The 17,959-nt window shown below is 45.0% G+C and overlaps 2 protein-coding genes across 2 annotated transcripts, besides 5 other annotated features; one reads left to right on the top strand and one right to left on the bottom strand.

Moving 5' to 3' along the window:
- Positions 1-1,776: 1,776 nt before the first annotated feature.
- On the top strand, positions 1,777-5,121 carry PVX_123755 (hypothetical protein, conserved; the record flags this gene model as incomplete). The annotated part of the gene is made up of 7 exons (XM_001617263.1): positions 1,777-1,921; positions 2,906-3,004; positions 3,367-3,452; positions 3,650-3,726; positions 3,902-3,953; positions 4,129-4,195; positions 4,747-5,121. 7 exons carry the CDS (start codon positions 1,777-1,779, stop codon positions 5,001-5,003), a joined length of 783 nt encoding a protein of 260 aa, XP_001617313.1. The 3' UTR covers positions 5,004-5,121.
- Positions 2,504-2,570: a microsatellite.
- Positions 2,654-2,679: a microsatellite.
- Positions 2,762-2,792: a microsatellite.
- A 255-nt stretch (positions 5,122-5,376) lies between the features above and the next one.
- On the bottom strand, positions 5,377-14,727 carry PVX_123750 (hypothetical protein; the record flags this gene model as incomplete). Its single annotated transcript, XM_001617262.1, has 1 exon — positions 5,377-14,727. One exon carries the CDS (start codon positions 14,725-14,727, stop codon positions 6,088-6,090), a length of 8,640 nt encoding a protein of 2,879 aa, XP_001617312.1. The 3' UTR covers positions 5,377-6,087.
- Positions 6,345-6,369: a microsatellite.
- Positions 6,420-6,439: a microsatellite.
- Positions 14,728-17,959: the final 3,232 nt, after the last annotated feature.

The raw sequence follows: 17,959 nt of genomic DNA, 5'->3' as shown, positions 1-17,959 counted from the left end.
AATGAAAAAGGTGGCAGAAAAAGGTACATGCATTAACTAATGAGGCGGAAAAAAACGTACATGCATGAATGAACGAGGTGGCAAAAATGCACAAGCGTATGTACGCGTAGTACTTGCATGTCGCACAAACGTATGTACTACTACATAAGGCTAACGAGCATGCGCACGTGCATACATACATGCATTCATTACGCGCATGCTTATGAGAATGCCACGTGAACAAGAACATAAGCACACTTAACACAATTGCATGCAAACAAAAAAGTAGGTTGAAATGCACCCCCATTAGGAAAATAAACAAAAAAAGTTCTTTCACAGAGAGTAATTACTCTTTTACAGGAAGGGGAAACACAATCAATGTTTTTTTTTTTTTTAAAGCACTCAGGGGTGCGTAATAAATGCGTAAAAGTATATTTAACAAAAGCATTTCGTTTTCCACGCGTGCTTATGTACACAAAATTAAGTTACATTTTTGTACATATAAATTTACAAATTGATTGAAAAAAAATTGTTCCCATTGGAAAAAATTTCAATTAAGATGAGCAGTGAATATGCGAGAGGCACACTGGTACCGTTATCCGATGTATGAACATGCGGGAATAAAAATGTAGATATGTCCGTGGGGAAATGCAACCCTCGATGGGTGTATGTTCCGAGGAATACATCAGTTAAGAAGTATTCGGGGGTACCCCCTAGTTGGCATGTGTTGGAGAAGCGTACTACTTGGCAGTAATTCGCGGACATAAGCCAGCATACGTTTGTTCACAGGCATATACATCACAGCTTCCCTTAGTGGGTGTAAATGCACAGGAATAGCTATTAAGGTACAAAAGCGCAGGCCTGGCTCCCCCAGCATACAAATGCACAGGCGTACATCCACCATTAAAGTAGCGCGTGCATACATTTTCACCGCCAAAAAAAGAGCAGGCATACCGCTCATATGAACGCCCAACGCGCGCCTATTTGACCTTCCCCATAGGAGTGCATTCACAGAAGTGCACTTGCGCGCGTGCATACATAGGTATACAACGTGGGCGCACAGTGTGGGAATAGTGCGTAGGCATATACAGCCCGCAGACATTGCCTATTCGCGCATGTTCACCCCGTAGAAATATAAAAAAACGGAAAAAAAAAGCGACGCAAAAAGGTAAAAATGCACATAACAGAAAAAATGAGCAATTGTAAAAAAAAAGAGCAAAAGAGATGTACAAACGTGAGGGAAAAATACGCTTTAATGCAAAAAAAAAAAAAAAAAAAACAATTAAACAAAATATGAATACATTTTGGAATACGTATCACGCGTTCGCTTATTTGAAAAATGAAAAGCATACAAAATAAAATAACGAAAAAAGTTATCTATAAATTAACAGCTGAAAAGCGGTGGGAAAAAAAATTCCAAAAAAAAAATTAAAAAACAGGAAAAAGGCATATTCTTCCAAAATATAAAAACGAAAGAAAAAAAAAACATGTTCCCTTTGTTATTCATCGAAAATTTGGCAGAAGAAAAATAAAAAAAATGAAACAAATGTTGTAATGAATGCTTCGCAAAAATGCGCATTTGCAAAATGGTACATTCAAGCATATATATATGTATAAGTATGTTTATTATGCAGTTCTGATCTTTCACAAATTTAATTCGAAAAATCGAGAACAGTTCGACTGTGTGTGATTTGATTTATGCAATTTTTACCTTATCCTATTTTGCCGTGTTTTTTTTTTTCCCCCTGCGTTTTTATTTTCCCATTCTTTGTTTCCCTTTTTTTTTTTTAACAAAAAATGGACGGCGATAAAGGAAATGCAAAATTGAACATCGTTGGTTTAATTTCGGGGGGAAAGGACAGCATACAAAATTTGATTTGCTGCTCCAAAGATGGTCATGACATTATCTTATTGGCTCACCTTTTGCCGTACGAGAATCAAAGTAACCACACTGGCGTGAGCGGTAGATACGTGCGACGTTGTTGCCGCTCGGTGCGCACGCGCAGCAGTCTATCAGTCGTTCGCACGTACAGATGTTTGCCTACAGGCGGATGTATGTTCCACACGCAAATGCGCACCTTCATTTGAGGGAGCTTTCGTTCCTCGCACATATGTATGCATACACACGATTTTCCATTTGGTATACGTGGCTGGGCCTGCGTGTAGACCCTCCACCTGTGAGCGTTCGTCTCCGCATATACCAACATATGTGTACGCCACTTCGCGCAGGGAAATACGAATGAGCGAATTTCCTTCCTGTTTTCAGACAGGGAGGAGGCACAATAAGAGATGCCCAGCAAAGTGCGCCACACGTTTTTTACTCGTTTTTTTTACCATGCTTGGTGACGCATCTTTTCCGCTTCTACTGATAAGCGAACTTCCTGGTCTGGTTTATGTTCTCTGTTATCTTTTAATGCAGCGCACAAATACACTTTTTTTTTTTTCCTACAAAATTGGGCTATGCTTCGCTTTTTATGATTATTAACATAGATGAGCATGTGCGTTGTTTTTGTTTTTCTAACTGTGCGCATTTCTCTTCCTATTTTTATGCGTTACTACTCTGATAATATCGCGTAATTTACTTTTGTTAATTTTTTTCGTACACTTTTGTGGCATTATTGCGATGTTTTTTTTTTTTTTTTAAACTCATGCGTTACATTATGGGTAAAAAAAAAAGGAAAACGAATTTAAAACGTGTCACCCTTTTTGCTTTACTTTGCTTTGCCTTACTTTCCTTTTCCTTTTCGTTTTTTTTTTTTTTTTCCCTTCCACTTTGCTCCTTTCCACAGAACAAAATTCGTTTAAACGTTCGCCCACGAACAATCGCCTTTTTCGCAACAGTGCAACACCTACACGTGCATGAGAGATATAAATACATTTTCTGTGCCTTCCCCTTTTTGCGTTTGTCTAACGTAACCTTTCGTAGATGAGACTGACAGTTTTATGTACCAGAGCGTTGGGTTTGAACTCATTCCTGAAATTGCAAAGTGTATGGAAAAGCCCCTCATCCAGCATCGAATTAAAAGTACGCACGGAAACGCGCACGCGAAAGAGAGAAATGAAAGTGAATAAAAATGAATAAAAATGAGTAAAAATAAGTAAAAACGAATAAAACAAAATATGCAACTCTTCGTAGAACATTAACCATGACGATGACGAATTCCTTCGCGCGTCTCCCCTTTGCATTCAATTCATTGTTTGCCTATTTCTCACAATTTAAAAAATACATGCCTTCCTCACAATTTTGTAAAAAAAAATTAAAAAAATAAGGAAAAAAAAAAAAAAAAAAAAAACTTGAAATTTGCGACATTATGCGATTTCGAATATTGAAAAAATTATGAAATAAAATCTGACTGTAAAATATACGCTTCGAATTTGTTCTATTAGGAAAGGCAGTAAATGTGGGCTTCGATTATGTGTACAATTCTGATGACGAGGTTGAAGATTTGTATGAGTTGCTACTGGAGGTTAAGGTATGGGTGAGGGTACGGATGAATCTTTTGCAGCGTATACATGGTGGTGCTTTCGTGTAGGCGACACGTTCGCATGGGAAGCGCTGCTCATTCGATGCCCTCATGTACCCGTTTGCATACGCATAATAATGCGCGCAATTTAATACGCCCATGCGGATGGCTATTCCTCTTTTTTTTTTTTTTTTTTTTTTTTGTAGACTAAGTACCCTCACGTAAATGCAGTATCTTGCGGGGCGATTCAGTCAAATTATCAGAAGAGGCGCCTGGAGCACGTGTAATAAAAGCGCTTACATTTTTACAGCGCTCGTTGAGCGCATTCATTCGTATGTTTTAGGACACTCCTGCGACAACGCTTTCGCTTTCTCTCCCTCTCACGCGCATGAATTGTGCATTTTGTTCCGATTTTTTCCTCATTTATTCCCCTTTTTTTCCTCCTTTCCACCGCGAAGCTGTCAAAGGTTAAATTTGCAAATTTTGGCTTACTTGTGGGAAAGGGATCAGGTACAAGGGAACTTTATCAAGCACGAATGCCGGGCACTGCAGTGTGCGTACGCCTGCGTGGAGTTCTCCTCTTCGTACTTTGTCTCATGCATTTTGTTTTGCTTTAATTTGATTTGCTTTACTTTTGCTTCACTTCGTGTTGCCCTACTTTGCCCTATTTTTTCTCGCACCGCAGAAAGAACTGCTGCAAAATATGATTGACGGCGGACTGGAGGCCATACTCGTGAAAGTAGCTGCGTACGGTAATGTCTTATGAGGGGAGAAAACAATAAAATTATTTTGTGTGCGCATGCGGCACGTACTGCGTGCCATGGAGAGCGATAAAAGAGCTAGCCAAAATGGGAAATAGAAAAAAAAAAACAGGAAAAAAAAAATATAGCGAAATGGAAAAAAAACAAAATAACAGAATGGAAAAAAACAAAATAACAGAATGGGAAAAAAAAAACAAATATAAATAACGAAGTGGAAAAAAAATATGAGAGAAAAATGCGGAGAGCCATTTAAACACGGTCATCGTTCTCGAAATTATTTTACCTTGTGCATTTGTTCGCCGCTTCATTTTGCCCGTTTTCACTGCCCCGCGCCTGTGAACCTACGCTACCACCACAAGCGCTGACTCTGATACTGCAACGTTTTCGCCTATGCCCTTACGCCACTGCCGCTGCGACTGTCACTTCCACATTTTTTTTTTTTTTTACTTGCGCACATGTTTTCACACCCCCTTCCTTGCACACCCCTTTTTTTTTTTTTTTTTTTTTTTCTACTGCACCCCTCCCTCCCCAAACGGACCAAGGCTTGGCAAAGGAACACGTGGGAAAATCGATAAAAGAAATGTACAGCTACCTCGAAATGATGAGTGAAAAACACGGGTTAAACATGTGTGGCGAAGGTGGAGAATATGAAACGTGCACTTTGGATTGTTCCCTTTACAAGCACAAAATTGTAATAGAGGAGTATAAAATAATTCAGCACACAGACGACTTGGTGTGCCCCGTGTTTTTGTTTAAGCCTTTGAAGTGGCGGCTTGAGGAAAAGAGTCGGAGTCCCTAGCGTTTGCCCCTACATTCCCGAGCTTTGTGCACATAGGATTTTTGCATAGATATTTTTGCATATGTATTTTGCGTATGTATTTTGCGCATGTATTTTTGCTTATAGGCATTTTTGCATACCTTTTGGGTCACTTCGAACGGGGGGAACTGCTCACCCGCCACGCGAATAGGCGCGAGAGATCCCTGCACACACCTTGGCAGCCATCATTTGACACGCGGCGTGCACCATTTGAAGGCCAACACTTACGCTTTTTCTTCACATAGATATTTTTCCCTTTTTAAACATCACGTTTTGCCGTATGTGTTTCCCCTTCCCCTTTCATGTTGGCTTTTTTTCTCAACTCCAATTCGTATTAAAACAATATTTTTAATTATGCAACTTTGCAAAGGTCATTTGGTAGTTATTTAACAAAGGGGGGGGATGGAAAAAAAAAAAAAAAAAAAGAAAGGAAAGAAAGAAATAAAATGCAGCACTTACAACTGCACACAGCACAAACGTATGCCTCACTCTGGGTGTTAAACGTTTTCTACAGGGGAGGAGTCCCCACGTGAAAAAATGCAGATAATCGTACGTATCTTACCAGGTGGTTGGTACGCACAGGTGAGCGCGCTGATTCGCCTCACCAGTACACACACACACACACACATACGTACGTACGTACGTACGTATATACATACGCGAAAGAGTACAAACGCAAAAGCAGATTTATGGGCGAATACCCACGCACGAAGATGAAGACCTGTCTGCGAACGAAGTCGCGCGCGAAGTTGCCACTGCACAAATATCCATGTGACCTTCGGCGAGCATCCACAGAGCCGCAATGAGAACATTATACACGCAGAAATGGGTCGTACGTACGTGGTATATTCCCCTATCCGCACACAAACATAGTCGCTCACATGTGTGGAGATGGAAAGGATGGACGCCAAGTGGTGTCCCGTGGGGCACTGCACGGTAAAAAAAAAAAGGGGGAAAAATTGCAAAAAAGGAATGCAGCGCGGCTGAAAAGAGACGCAAATGAACGCTGCAAATGAGCGCCACAAATGAGCGCCACAAAATCATGGGGAACCCCCGCACAGGACAATCAAAGGGGCAACTTCTGCAGGCTGTAAATGTACAACTCCTGCGCATTCGGGGCGAGCATGTGGAGCAGCTTTCTCTTCTCCAGCAGGTTGCTAAACAGCTGAATATACGGCCGTATGGTGTAAATAGAATTCGCCTCCGAAATTTTGTTAATGTGTTTGTTAATGACATTTTTTATATCTGGAAAATGTTTTAAAAAATTACTAGAGCAGTTTCTTAGGCATTTATTTTTGATATCTGTCAGTATATATTTTGTGGTGATCTTCGAAATCATCAGTTTGTTTTTTTCTTCGTCTATTTTGTTCACCGGGTTGCTTCCGTTTGGGTCTTGCTGGGGACTTCCCCCATGGGAGCAACGCACTCCGTCGGCTTCCCCCAACTTGGAATGTCCCCCATTCAAAATTTCATCGCCCATTCGATCGCTTAACAAATAGCCTTCCTGCATAATTGCCCTTTCCACATCTGCGCCCTTTCTATGAGGGTACTTTCCGTTCGCATAAAACGGAGCTCCGTAGTGATTGTTACCTTCGAAACTGCCACTGCATGCATACTGGCCTGTGTCCTTCAGGGGGTCGTTGCCGATGGGGGTGAATTTTTCCTCTAACGCGTCTCGGCCGTCACTGCGGTGGTAGTTGCTGTGGTTGCTGCTGTGGTGGCTACTTTGGTGGCTGCTTTGGTGGCTGCTTTGGTGGCTACCGTGATTGCTGCTATGGTGGCTGCCGCGATTGCTCCCATTGTTACTACTGCCGCTATTGCTGCCCCCACTGCTCGCCGGGAAGAAGTGCCTGCCCTGCGCCGCCATGCGGTTGAGCAGGACGCCACCGTCCTCCACGCCGCTTCCATTCACCCTGCTGTTATTGCCACCACCGCCGATGGGCGCTTCCCTGTTTACATATGGGTTCATAGCATCCTTCACTTGGTGGTTATTTCGCACGGCACTGCAGACGTCCACTCCGCCGCCTGGATTGTCACTAGCGGCGGTGCGAAACTGGATGGTGCCACCGCTAAGGAATTTCTCGCCGCTTAGAAATTTCTCACCGCTCGCGAACGTTGGTGCCCCCTCACAGCTGAAATCATTTTCGGTCATCTGGGCTCCCCCCTTAAAGTAGGGTGCCTCCTCCTTTGCGTGCCGACCACCACAACTCCTGTCGCACTTGGTGTTATTTGAACCACTAACATTTTGCAACCCATCACAACTGAATAAATTAGTACCGTCTTTCACGTTGGCGTAGTTCTGCACCATGGGGGTTGACGCAGCAAATCGGGGGGACTCACTTGGGAAACCATTATGCTTGCCGTCAATTGAGGGTTCATCATTTTTTGAGTAATGGCTAGTACCATTATTAGCATATTCACCGGGGGGTATTATTTTCCCTCCGTGTGTATTCCCCGCGTTGGTAAAAGGAGGGCTCGTCTTACGCGTACTACCAGAAGTAGCGCCCCCGGTAGTAGCACCAACAGTAGCACCAACAGTAGCACCCCCCACAGGGCCGCTCCGCAGGAACAAATTGTGCACGTTCTGATCCTGCGCAGGTTCCTTGTTGGCAAAATTTTCCCTGTTCGAAAATGAGCCTTTCCCCGAAGAGGCAGATTCCTTAACCTGTCCATAGTAGAAGCCATTCGAACCTTCTTTGGGGACTTCTCTCTGGTTCCTCTCCAGCTGTGCATGCAGCTTCTTGTTAATCACGTGTATGTAAAATTTGCTATTAATTAGGTTACAATAAATATTATTATTTTTCACTCTATCGTTGCTCAGTTGGTTGTTAATGAGCTTATTATACAATTGATTGTTCATCAGTTTGTTGTAAAGTTGTGCGTTTATTAGGTAGTCTTTTTTCCCCTTTGATTCCTCCACCTTTTCGTTCTTCCCTTGTTCTGTGTGCATCGCGTTGTGTTCGCTTTGCTGGCTCGTCTTCCCGGTACTTACCATTTGGCGCTGCTCCGCCTGCTGGGGGGGTTGCGCACTCGCACGGGCATTCGCGTTGCAGTTCAGGCTGCCATTCAGGCTGCCATTTAAGCTGCCGTTCAAACTGCCATTAATACTTCCACGCAAACTGCCATCCAAATAGCCATTCGAGACGCTGCCCACATTTTCGCCTGCGCCACCGCCGAAACCCTTCGCTGCTTGGCCCCCCTGTTGCTTCACAAAATGGGGCACGCACATCTTGCCGCTACTACTATACGCATCGCTTGCTTCACCATTAACGGGGCATTTGGCGGCCAGCTCGTTTTCCCTCAGCATATGTTCCTGGTCCTTGGAGCCCTCCACCATCTGCGGGTAAATTACGCCTTGATCGCTCTGCTCTGGGGGGGAGCACCCTCGGTTCTGTGGTTCCGCGATGTGCAGGTGTTGGGTTTGGCCGTTGCTCTGTAGGGCAATACTGGCATGGCCACTACTACGGGGATGATCACTCTGATGAGGGATATTTTGCGAAACCCTAATCGGATTGGCCCTACCTTGCGGGCCGATACCTGGATCGCCTTTCTGGGCACCACCTCCTTCCGCGTCCAATTCTGCGCTCTCATTTTTGGGGAGCTCCGGAGGGAAATCGCCCCCTTGGCAATTCTTTCTCCTCCCCTTGGGTTTCTTTCTGATCGAATGGCTTTTCCCACTGGGTTTCTTATCGGACAGTATACCCGTAAGTTGCACATCTTCGCCAGAAGGAAGGTTCTCCCCGCCACCATTTTCGCTCCCATTCGATTGGGTCCCAGATTCGACCACCGACTGCCTACGCGCCTTGTAACCAAGAACCAGATCCGCTGGAATATACTTGGCGTTTTGCTTTCGACACTTGATGGCTAGCAACCTGGCATTATGAAAGCCATATTTTTTTACCGAGAAATATTTGTGTATAGTTTTACAATTTGACCTCCAATGGGATACCCACAGTTTTTGTTTTTTGTCATAACTCACTCCTGTGATTTTGGGAAGATGCTTCAGCTTCTCGTGCAGTTCTTCTTCCTCCTCCCGTTCGTGCTCTTCCGTATTGCCCTTTTTCTGCACATCGCTTGGCGGATTAGAAGGGGTGATCGCAGTGGTACTGCTGGTGTTATTCATCTTGGCCATGGAAGCAGCCCTCCTGCTGCCAGTGCTTCGCCTCTCCCTTTGTGCCCTCCTATTTGCACTCTTCCCCTTCGAAGACCCCCCGGTATCTGTTGCCTTCCCATCATTTGCAGTGCACCCACTAACTGCATCGCTGAAATTGTTGGCAGCTACATTGGGCATATGTGCCTTCCCCATCTTACACGTAGGTTCATTCTCCCCGTAAAATGGATTCACATTGCTGCTTCTTACATCTGCATTTATTAAGGAACTGGGGAGTCCACTCCCCTCCGCAGTGTTTACCTTACAGTTGGCTTTGTCCTGACCGTTAAGTAATTTTACAGAATTGCCACTAACGGGATTATCGCTCTGAAATTTTCTGTCACTCGCTTGGAAGGAACTCATGGCGATCCCCTTTACGCATTTGACCCCTTCCGAATGGATACCCCCATTGGAGATCTTAAAGGTGGTCACCCGTTGTGCGTTTTCTGGGCACCCAAAGGGTGTAGTAGTTCCACCCATTTCTTTGTTAATCAAGATGGCACTTTCGCATTGGTTCACACCCCTCATGTGCTCTCCATCTGTTGCTTCCTTAGGAATGTTCGTTGCGATAAAATCCTTCATCTGATTTTCGCACCCCTGGGCTTTGTCCTTGCGCGGGTTCCTTTTAGCGCTGTTGACACTGTTAGCGGTACTGAAGTCGTTAACACTGCTGAAGTCGTTAGCACCGCTCACATTGCCAACACTGCTCATTCTGCTCATTCCCCCCACGCTCCTCACACCCCTCACTCTAGCCACGCACCCAGCTCCGTTAACGCCATTCGCAGTGTACCCTTTGGAAATCTCTCCCGCGTTGCTCGCACACCTCTCCGAGGTTGCACAACTGGGTGCAAGAGAGCCGTAGCCGCCTTGGAAGGAGCTCAACGTGGCAGCAGGATTCCCCTCGTTTGTGTGAACCACAGCGTTATGATCATCGCTCTTAGGGTTATTGCCCCTTACACCTCCACGCACAGGGTTGCAAATAGTATCGCCTAATTGATTGCTTCCATTGGTACCGTCAGCGCAGCTTACGGAGCGATTGTTTATAATAATGTAGTTGCCACATTCGCGCGGAGCATTGGGGGCGCTGCACATGCTGACTTCGCCCGCAACGTTGCCATCGTTGCTGCTGATTAACCCCTCACCGTGTGTAGGGAAGCCCACATTATAGCCCCCTCTGTTGGCGTAGGTACTAATATTGCCTACGTTTCTTCCCTTGTCACTGCAGCCGCACCTGAGATCACACTGCACAAGGGCGTCATTTTGTGTTCGCATGGTTTTGCCTTCCTTCGGGTTGCCACTCTTCATAACAGGGGCACTGCTATTACCGTTACTATTGCGCTTACCGTTGCTATTGCGGTTACCATTACCGTTACTGCTGCCGCTGCCACTGCCGCTGCCACTACCACTGCCGCTACCACTACCGCTACTGCCACCATAGGGGAACGCGCCTCCTGGGCCCGAGGGTCCTCCCCCAGACGCAAACAACTCACTAGCGACGCAATTCATGAACCGCTGCTCATCTGTGATTACATTCCTTTTGCTGTCAAACGGTCCTTGTGGTGTAACGTCCATCATAGGTGGGCTTGACTCTCCATTTAAGGTACCATAATCGTTTGGCAATTCTCCAGAAGTGCCTGTCCTAGGGAACGCGCTCACCGGGCTGGAAATACCATTCATGTAAGCACATTCGTCTGGAACGCCGCTCGTCCCTCCTTCCTGTGGATGCCCAGGTTGCAGCCGCTGCTGCGGATGCCCACAACTATTGCTGCTACCCACGGTGCTGGTGCTGCTACTGCTGAAATGGCCACTTCTAAATTGGCCACTGCTAAACTGGCCACTGCTAACAACTTTGCGCTTCCCATGACTCACTTTTTCCCCATCCGCTCTCTTCACATAGAGGAAGCAATTCCCAAGCTTTTTTCTCTCCTCTGAATTTTCACACTCAAGAGTAAAACTCCCATGATGCTTTTCCTCACCTCTACTATAACACTTGTCAATCGCAATTTTCTTGGGGCTGTTTTTTTTATTACTATCGTGCCCCTCGTGTAATGTAGTTCTGCTCAACGGATAGGTGGAATTTTTTTTTTTTTTTTTTTTGGCCTTCAATAGGCCTACTGCACTAAGTTGTGTTAGCTCCTTTTGCACAGCGTTCCTGCCACTGCCAACCGATTTGTTACTCACGAAATGTGCTGCACCATTGGAAGCAAACAAAATATCTAATATTTTTTTTTTTTTTTTTTCCAGTTCGGCGGCTAACTGCGGCTCGAGCGATGTTAGCGATGTGGGGGAAGTTAGCGACGTGAGCCATGCGCACAGGTTTTTCATTTCATGCGACCCGTGCGCCCCATGAAGCGAGCAACACATTTCGTGCGTTTTGCTCTTTTTACAATTGGTACTAACGCATGTGCCACCAGAGGTGTGATCCCCACACTTCCCCATCGAAATCCCCATGGGTACCTTCTCCGGACTAACCAATTCGCCATTTCGCATTTTCGACTGACTCTTTATTACCCTACGTTCGTGCTGACCATCGTGCATCTGTGCATTAGGATAGAGTGCATCCCCCGCTACGTTCTCGTTATGACTCATTACACCTTTCCCCATTCCATTTTGTTGGCACATTTCTCTGTGTGTGTTGGTTGTTCCCTGTTCTTCCTTCGGGGGACGCCCATCAAAGTTGCCCACAGTGGGGTAGTTCCCACTAGCTGGCTTCCTCAATGTCTGTCTCTGTTTGGTCAAATTTACCACCCCTATCGCACACTTTTTCTCCTGACTTCCCCCTTGGACGCACCTTGATAGGCCACTTTTGCATGCACCGTTCGGGTTACAATTAGTGCTCCCATTGATGAGTTCGTTCCACTGGTTGGTGCCCACGTGGTTGTAGCTCACTTGGTTTCGGCTAACTTGGCCTCCGCTAACATGGTTATCGCTCACTTGGTTTCGGCTAACCTGACTGCTGGTGCAACTCGGCTGGGCGATGCGGGCCGCTTTCCCGCCCTGCCTGTTGACGCGACTGGCCTCACCACTCACATTGCCACTGTTCAGGTGCACTTCACCGAGGGGACCGTCTAAATTAAAATTTAAACTCATTGGTGTATTAACCTTACATGCACTGACCATATGGATGTTATTTGCCCGGTTGGGTTGTTCACCCCCCACCTGATCGATGCCTATACTCCTATTAGTATCGCTAGCCAAATGACACGATTTACTTGCGCTCCCATTTTTGTCTGCTTGGTTAAGAGGAATGAGCTCTACGTAGCTGCAGAGGATATCACTGTCCTGCTTCTCATACATATTTGGAATTGAAATTTGATTCCTTTGACAGTCTTGGCGGAGACGATATGTGTTGGCTAGCTGTGCAGAAATATTACTCTGGCTGTCATCCCGGTTGCAGGTACGTTGCTTTACACCCACGTTTTGGTTATGACTTTGGCCCTGTTTTCCGTCTACATTGTTACGCTCCAGTTGAGTGGCATTTTGAGTGCCCACGCATGGACGCTTTTGCAGATCGGGGTGAACATCCCTCATCATGACCCCATTTGCATCTGCATGTTCAAATCTCATTTGATCCAAAAGGGCGGCTTTCCCTGAGGTGGGCACCTTAGAATGTCTCATCAAAAATGGGGCGTCCTTCATTTTGGCTTCACTTTTTGCCTTTCCCTGTTCATATGGGGCATTCGAATCTACGTAGTTGTTGTCAAATTGGGTGAAGCAGTAGGGGGGCTTACTCGAGTTGTTAAAAGGGCTGTCTCGCGCTAAAGTGGGACCGCCACTGCCATTACTACTACCGCCCCTGCCGTTGCTTCTACCGCCGCTACCACCGCTTCTCCCACCGCTGCACCTGTTGATGGCCGACGGGGGCACACCGCTCGGGGCGTTCACTCCATCGCTGCGAACAGGTTCGTACCTCTCAGCAAGTTGCCACGTTTTACTGCCATCGGGTGAGTCCCTCTGGGAAAAATCGTTTTTCTCATTCGCCATTCCGTAGATGCTGCGCACGTGAAACTCCCCCGCGTCGTCATTCTCACTGGTGCGATTTACATTTTGAAAATTGGCATTCATGTGGTGATCCGCCACATTAGTGGCTATGCCAGTTGGCTCCATCTTCTTATCCTCCCCTCCGCAAAGCACCCCCTTACTCTCATTCAACATGCACTGATTGATTATGCTGACACTCTCCATGAAATTATTGCTAATTATATTGTTAATTATATTGTTGCTAATTATATTGTTGTTAATTATGTTATTGTTAATTATGTTGTTGTATATTATATTGCTTTTGAGTAAATCCTTCATTTCGTTGCAGCCATACTTTGCGGAAGAAGAATTACCTGACTCGTTCAGGCGATTTAGTGCACAAGACAGTTCATTCTCCAAATTGGAGCCACTTTTACGAGGGAGTAAATCCACATTTTGAATGCTCTTCTGGTGTGCATCATAATCAGCAGTTTCTGCCACGTACGAATTGGTTGTTGTCATCCCATCAGCGCAATTGTTCCTTTGTTGTGTGTTGTTCTTTCGATAAGTGAACTTGCTACTCGATTTATTGCCGCCAAAGCAGAGGGAGCTAAATTCATCTGAGGTGTCCTTCTCTTCCTTGCGGTACATTTGTCCCGCTTGGTACACTCCATTTGAGGGCACAGCAAACGGGTAGTTCGGGGCGCTCTCAAATGTGTTAAGAAGACTATTGGGGGGAAAAACATTATCGCGAATTTCTTTACTGCCATAACTTTTGGCGTCATGGAACATCAGGTGGTTCCCTCCTCCGTTCGCACCAATGCGGTAGTTGCGACTATCCTGTGTGAATCCATTTGGAGGGCTCTCTCCACTTGTAGGACTTTCACCCGTTGCGTGGTTGATAAAGGGGGGCATCATCCCACAACTGCTTGCCCCACGAATGGTAAAATTTGTGTGGCTACTATCCGTTGCGGCATTCACCATGTTGGCGTTTTTTTTCTTCGTACACTGTGTAAAGTGCTCCCCCTGGTTGGTGTAGGTATCTTTATACGCGCCGCACTTTGTAAAAGCGGCACCCTTATCAGATTCGTTCATTTCACTAATCCTATAGGTCATCCTATTTTGAGGATGCACATATGGACGCTTGTTTCGGTTTGCCTCCGCTTTGTTGTGCACCTGGTTGTGGTAGATCTCGCCGGGTGCGTCGTGCATGTGGTTCGCGCTGGGGCAGTGAAGCCCGTTGGGGGTATTTGGCGCGTTGGGAGCATTTGCATTTGGCCCGTTTGACCCGTTTGACCCGTTGGGGGCAGTTGACCCGTTTGACCCGTTGGGGGCAGTTGACCCGTTTGACCCGCTGGGAGCGTTTGACCCGTTGAGAGCGTTTGACCCGCTTCTCACACTGCCGCCGCGCAATACATTGCAGATGTTACTATACATTTGCACGTTTTTATCGCCGCACTGTCGGTAGTTATTCCTCACGCTGTGCTCATTGTACCTGTCGTTCGCCTCCTCATTTTGCGTGCTCACCAGATTTTTGTTTTTTATTGATACCTGGCAGTTGACGTTTACGTTTCCGTAGTTGTATGGTGTGTTCATATTGTCCACTGCCGCGCGCTGCGTAGAACACCGTTAGGGGCGAAAAAAAAAAATGGTCGCGCATGGGTATATGTGCGCTTGTGCGTGCATATGAAGGTCCGCGCGCATGTAGGTGTACGGGTGGCCCTCGTATCCTCGCGTGCATGCACACATGTATGGCTGCCTGTGCTGGGGAAGAGTGCCGGGGAGAGCGCTTGGGAGAGCGCCGGCGTGCGTTCAATGGGCCTTTTAATTTGAAAAAAAAAAAGAAAGCCGGGTAGAAGAGGGGGCAAAAAATGGCAATAAATTGGCTACAGATTGGCAATTTGTTGGCCCATTTTTTGGCCCTTTTTTTGGCCCTATTTTGGCCCTATTTTGGCACTCCTTCGCCAAATTGGGAGCAAACTACAGCAGCATCATGTCACGAAAAACGCGAGAAAGGAGTCCCCTTCCCCCGTTCCACCTCCCTTCTCAAAGTAACAAGCGAAGTCCCAGTGTCAACTCCCTTTTGCGCTGATACTTTGCGAACACATCATCCCTGGTTAGCATCAGGCAAAAAAAGGCCTTTTTTTTAGGGGTGTGTAAAGGGCATTCCGCGCACCCATTAGGCGCCAAAAGAAAAAAAAAAAAAAAAAAAGAATGATCAAAGTGAAGCAAAGATAATCAAAACGAATCAGAAGAAAGCAAAACGAATTAGCGTTAAACAAAACCAGTTAGCGTTAAACAAAACGAATTAACATGAAACTAAACCAATTAGCATGAAACAAAAACATGAATCACATTTGTTGGGATCAAATTGTATGCTATGAAAAAAAAAAAAAAAAGCTGCTAAGATGGTGTGACAGGAAAATATTCTTTCCCTTCCAGTGCTCGCCACACTTGCAGTCACTCCATCATTACTATGTTGGGTCTCATCAGAAAGAGATGAGCGAGCCAATTATGTGTGCTTAACAATGTTGGGGAAAAAAAGAGTTATGTGAAAAGGACAGTTTGTTGTCGTTCCTGTTATCCTTATTGTGATCGTTCTGTTACGCGCACTGTTAAAGTTCACACCGCGGTATGGCTCAGGTGGGAGTGGCGTACCGCTGCTGGCCAAGGCAAGGGGCGAGTCACCACACATACATACATACACACACACGTGCACATTCGCAAGCTGCCAATGTCGGTGCAGCTAAACGCATTTACAGTCCGAATGAAATCGCCAATAATGGATAAATGTACACAAAAAAAAAAAAAAAAAAAAAAATAATAAAATAAAAAAAAAATAGTAATAATAATAGTGCTAACCAATTACAGTAGTGTAGAATAGGGGTGTAGGCGGGGGGACTAAACGCACATTAATAACTCTGCCCAATGAACCCAAACGAAGTGGCTAACGTAAAAATGGGTAGGGAAATGCCCTTGTGTGTGCACATCCCCATGTAAACCTACTCGTCCACACACACGAACGCGCATTAAAGAAATGACACAAGTTGTAAAACTTATTTAACACATATACATGTGCAATGTTACCAAGTAGATGGCCCCTTCTTTTTTTGCACTCCTTTTCATTATCCAAAAAAAGGGAAAGCATACACATATATGGTGGTGAGTATGCTCATATATTATATGCGTGAAAAGGCTCACCAATCCTTATGTACATGCACGGGGTTGCTTACACAATGCGCTCGTCCCATGGGGGAAAAACGAACTGTGTCTACACTGATTCTATAACGATACTTTTTGTGAATGTACCAAATGGAGGGGGGAAGGAGCAAAACAAAGGGTGACAAGGCGTAGCGAAGGGGAAAAAAATGTGCTCCCTTCAGCTAACATTTTTTTTTTTTTTTTTTTTTTTTGCCGTTTTCCCCCTTTTCAACATCTCCCTTCGTATTCCCCTTCATAAAACACTAAACATTAATCACATTGAGTCTTCCCGGCAAAGAAAACGTAGCAAAATGCTTAAAAATAAACTCATATATTTTTTTTTCACGAAACAAAAAATTGCTGCACACTTATGGGGGAAATTGGGATAATAGGCATACATAGGGGAAGCAAAGTTGGGATGACACGAAAATGGCAATAAAATAAACTCAAGAGAAAAAAAATAAATAATAAATAAATGAATAAATAAAACAGGATAAATGCCGCATCACTGTGGAAAAACAAACAAAAGTATTAATAACACGGTATGTTAATGTAGCAGGTAATGTATATGTGGGGAGGAAGGCACATCACAGTGATGGGCGCATGAAACCTGCTGCGATGTTCATATTTTCAACATGGCTACACATCATGCATAGTCGTACTAGCCCATAAGCACATACGTTGAGAGGGCCATGCGAACATGCTCGTTTACATATGTGTGTTTGCAAACTTAGAATAGCATTGTAAAACAAATTGCAGTTATCTAATAATGCTCCTCAAATACATATGATGGAGGACGCGAAAAAAAAAAAAAAAAAAAAAAAAGGGAGAAGTAAGCTGGTATGTCCCACCAAAATGATAGGGTACCAACTCTGAAGAGTTATTCGTTTAGAAGAAAATCCTAACACGATTTAAATGGCGTGCACTTTGTCAAAATTCTTTCTTTTTCTATTCAAGGGGTACTATGCCTTTTCAGGGAGGTATCCCCTTGGTGCAGTGTTACGTTTGTACTTACGCTGACATGTGCTATGCGCCTGTGCGCCTTTCTTCACATGCGCGTGGATGTTTAAGCATGCGTACGGTTGGTGAACACGCGCAGGGGCACACGAGCTGATGTATGCGCGGATAACTGCGACTTAGACTGAGAAAAAAAACGAAGCGCAGTACGAACGCGCCGGAGAGATGCAAAATGTGAAGAGCGAGAAGCAAAGAGCTAAGCGCGAAGAGTTAAACGCGAAGTGTTAAACGCTAAGTGTTAAATGCGAAGTGCTAACTGCATAGCGCAAAAAAAACGCGCCGTAAGCGTACGTAATCAACCAATCGCACACACGCTGGTAAAAGGGTGAAGCGTTTTTTTTTTTTTTTTTTTTTCTCAAATTTTGCGTACAAAAAGTGATAAAGGCGCGTGCGCGGGTAAATGCAAGGGCAAAAATAAGCACTGTTAGAAATTTCCTAAAAGGGGCTAAATGTGTTTCTCATGTCTATGGCCGAATGCTCAGGTTTTCGCTTCGCCATTTCGGTTAGTGTCGCGTTAGTCAATGGCTTCATTTCGCTTATACTTATTTATTTTTTTTTTTTTTTTTTCTGCCTCTCATTACATATTTTACATGTAGCAGTTACACTTTCC

Source organism: Plasmodium vivax, chromosome 14, assembly GCF_000002415.2.
Source record: "Plasmodium vivax chromosome 14, whole genome shotgun sequence".
NCBI lineage: Eukaryota > Apicomplexa > Aconoidasida > Haemosporida > Plasmodiidae > Plasmodium > Plasmodium vivax.
The sequence above is the reverse complement of the archived record's forward strand: the minus strand, read 5'-3'. Positions and strand labels throughout refer to the sequence as shown.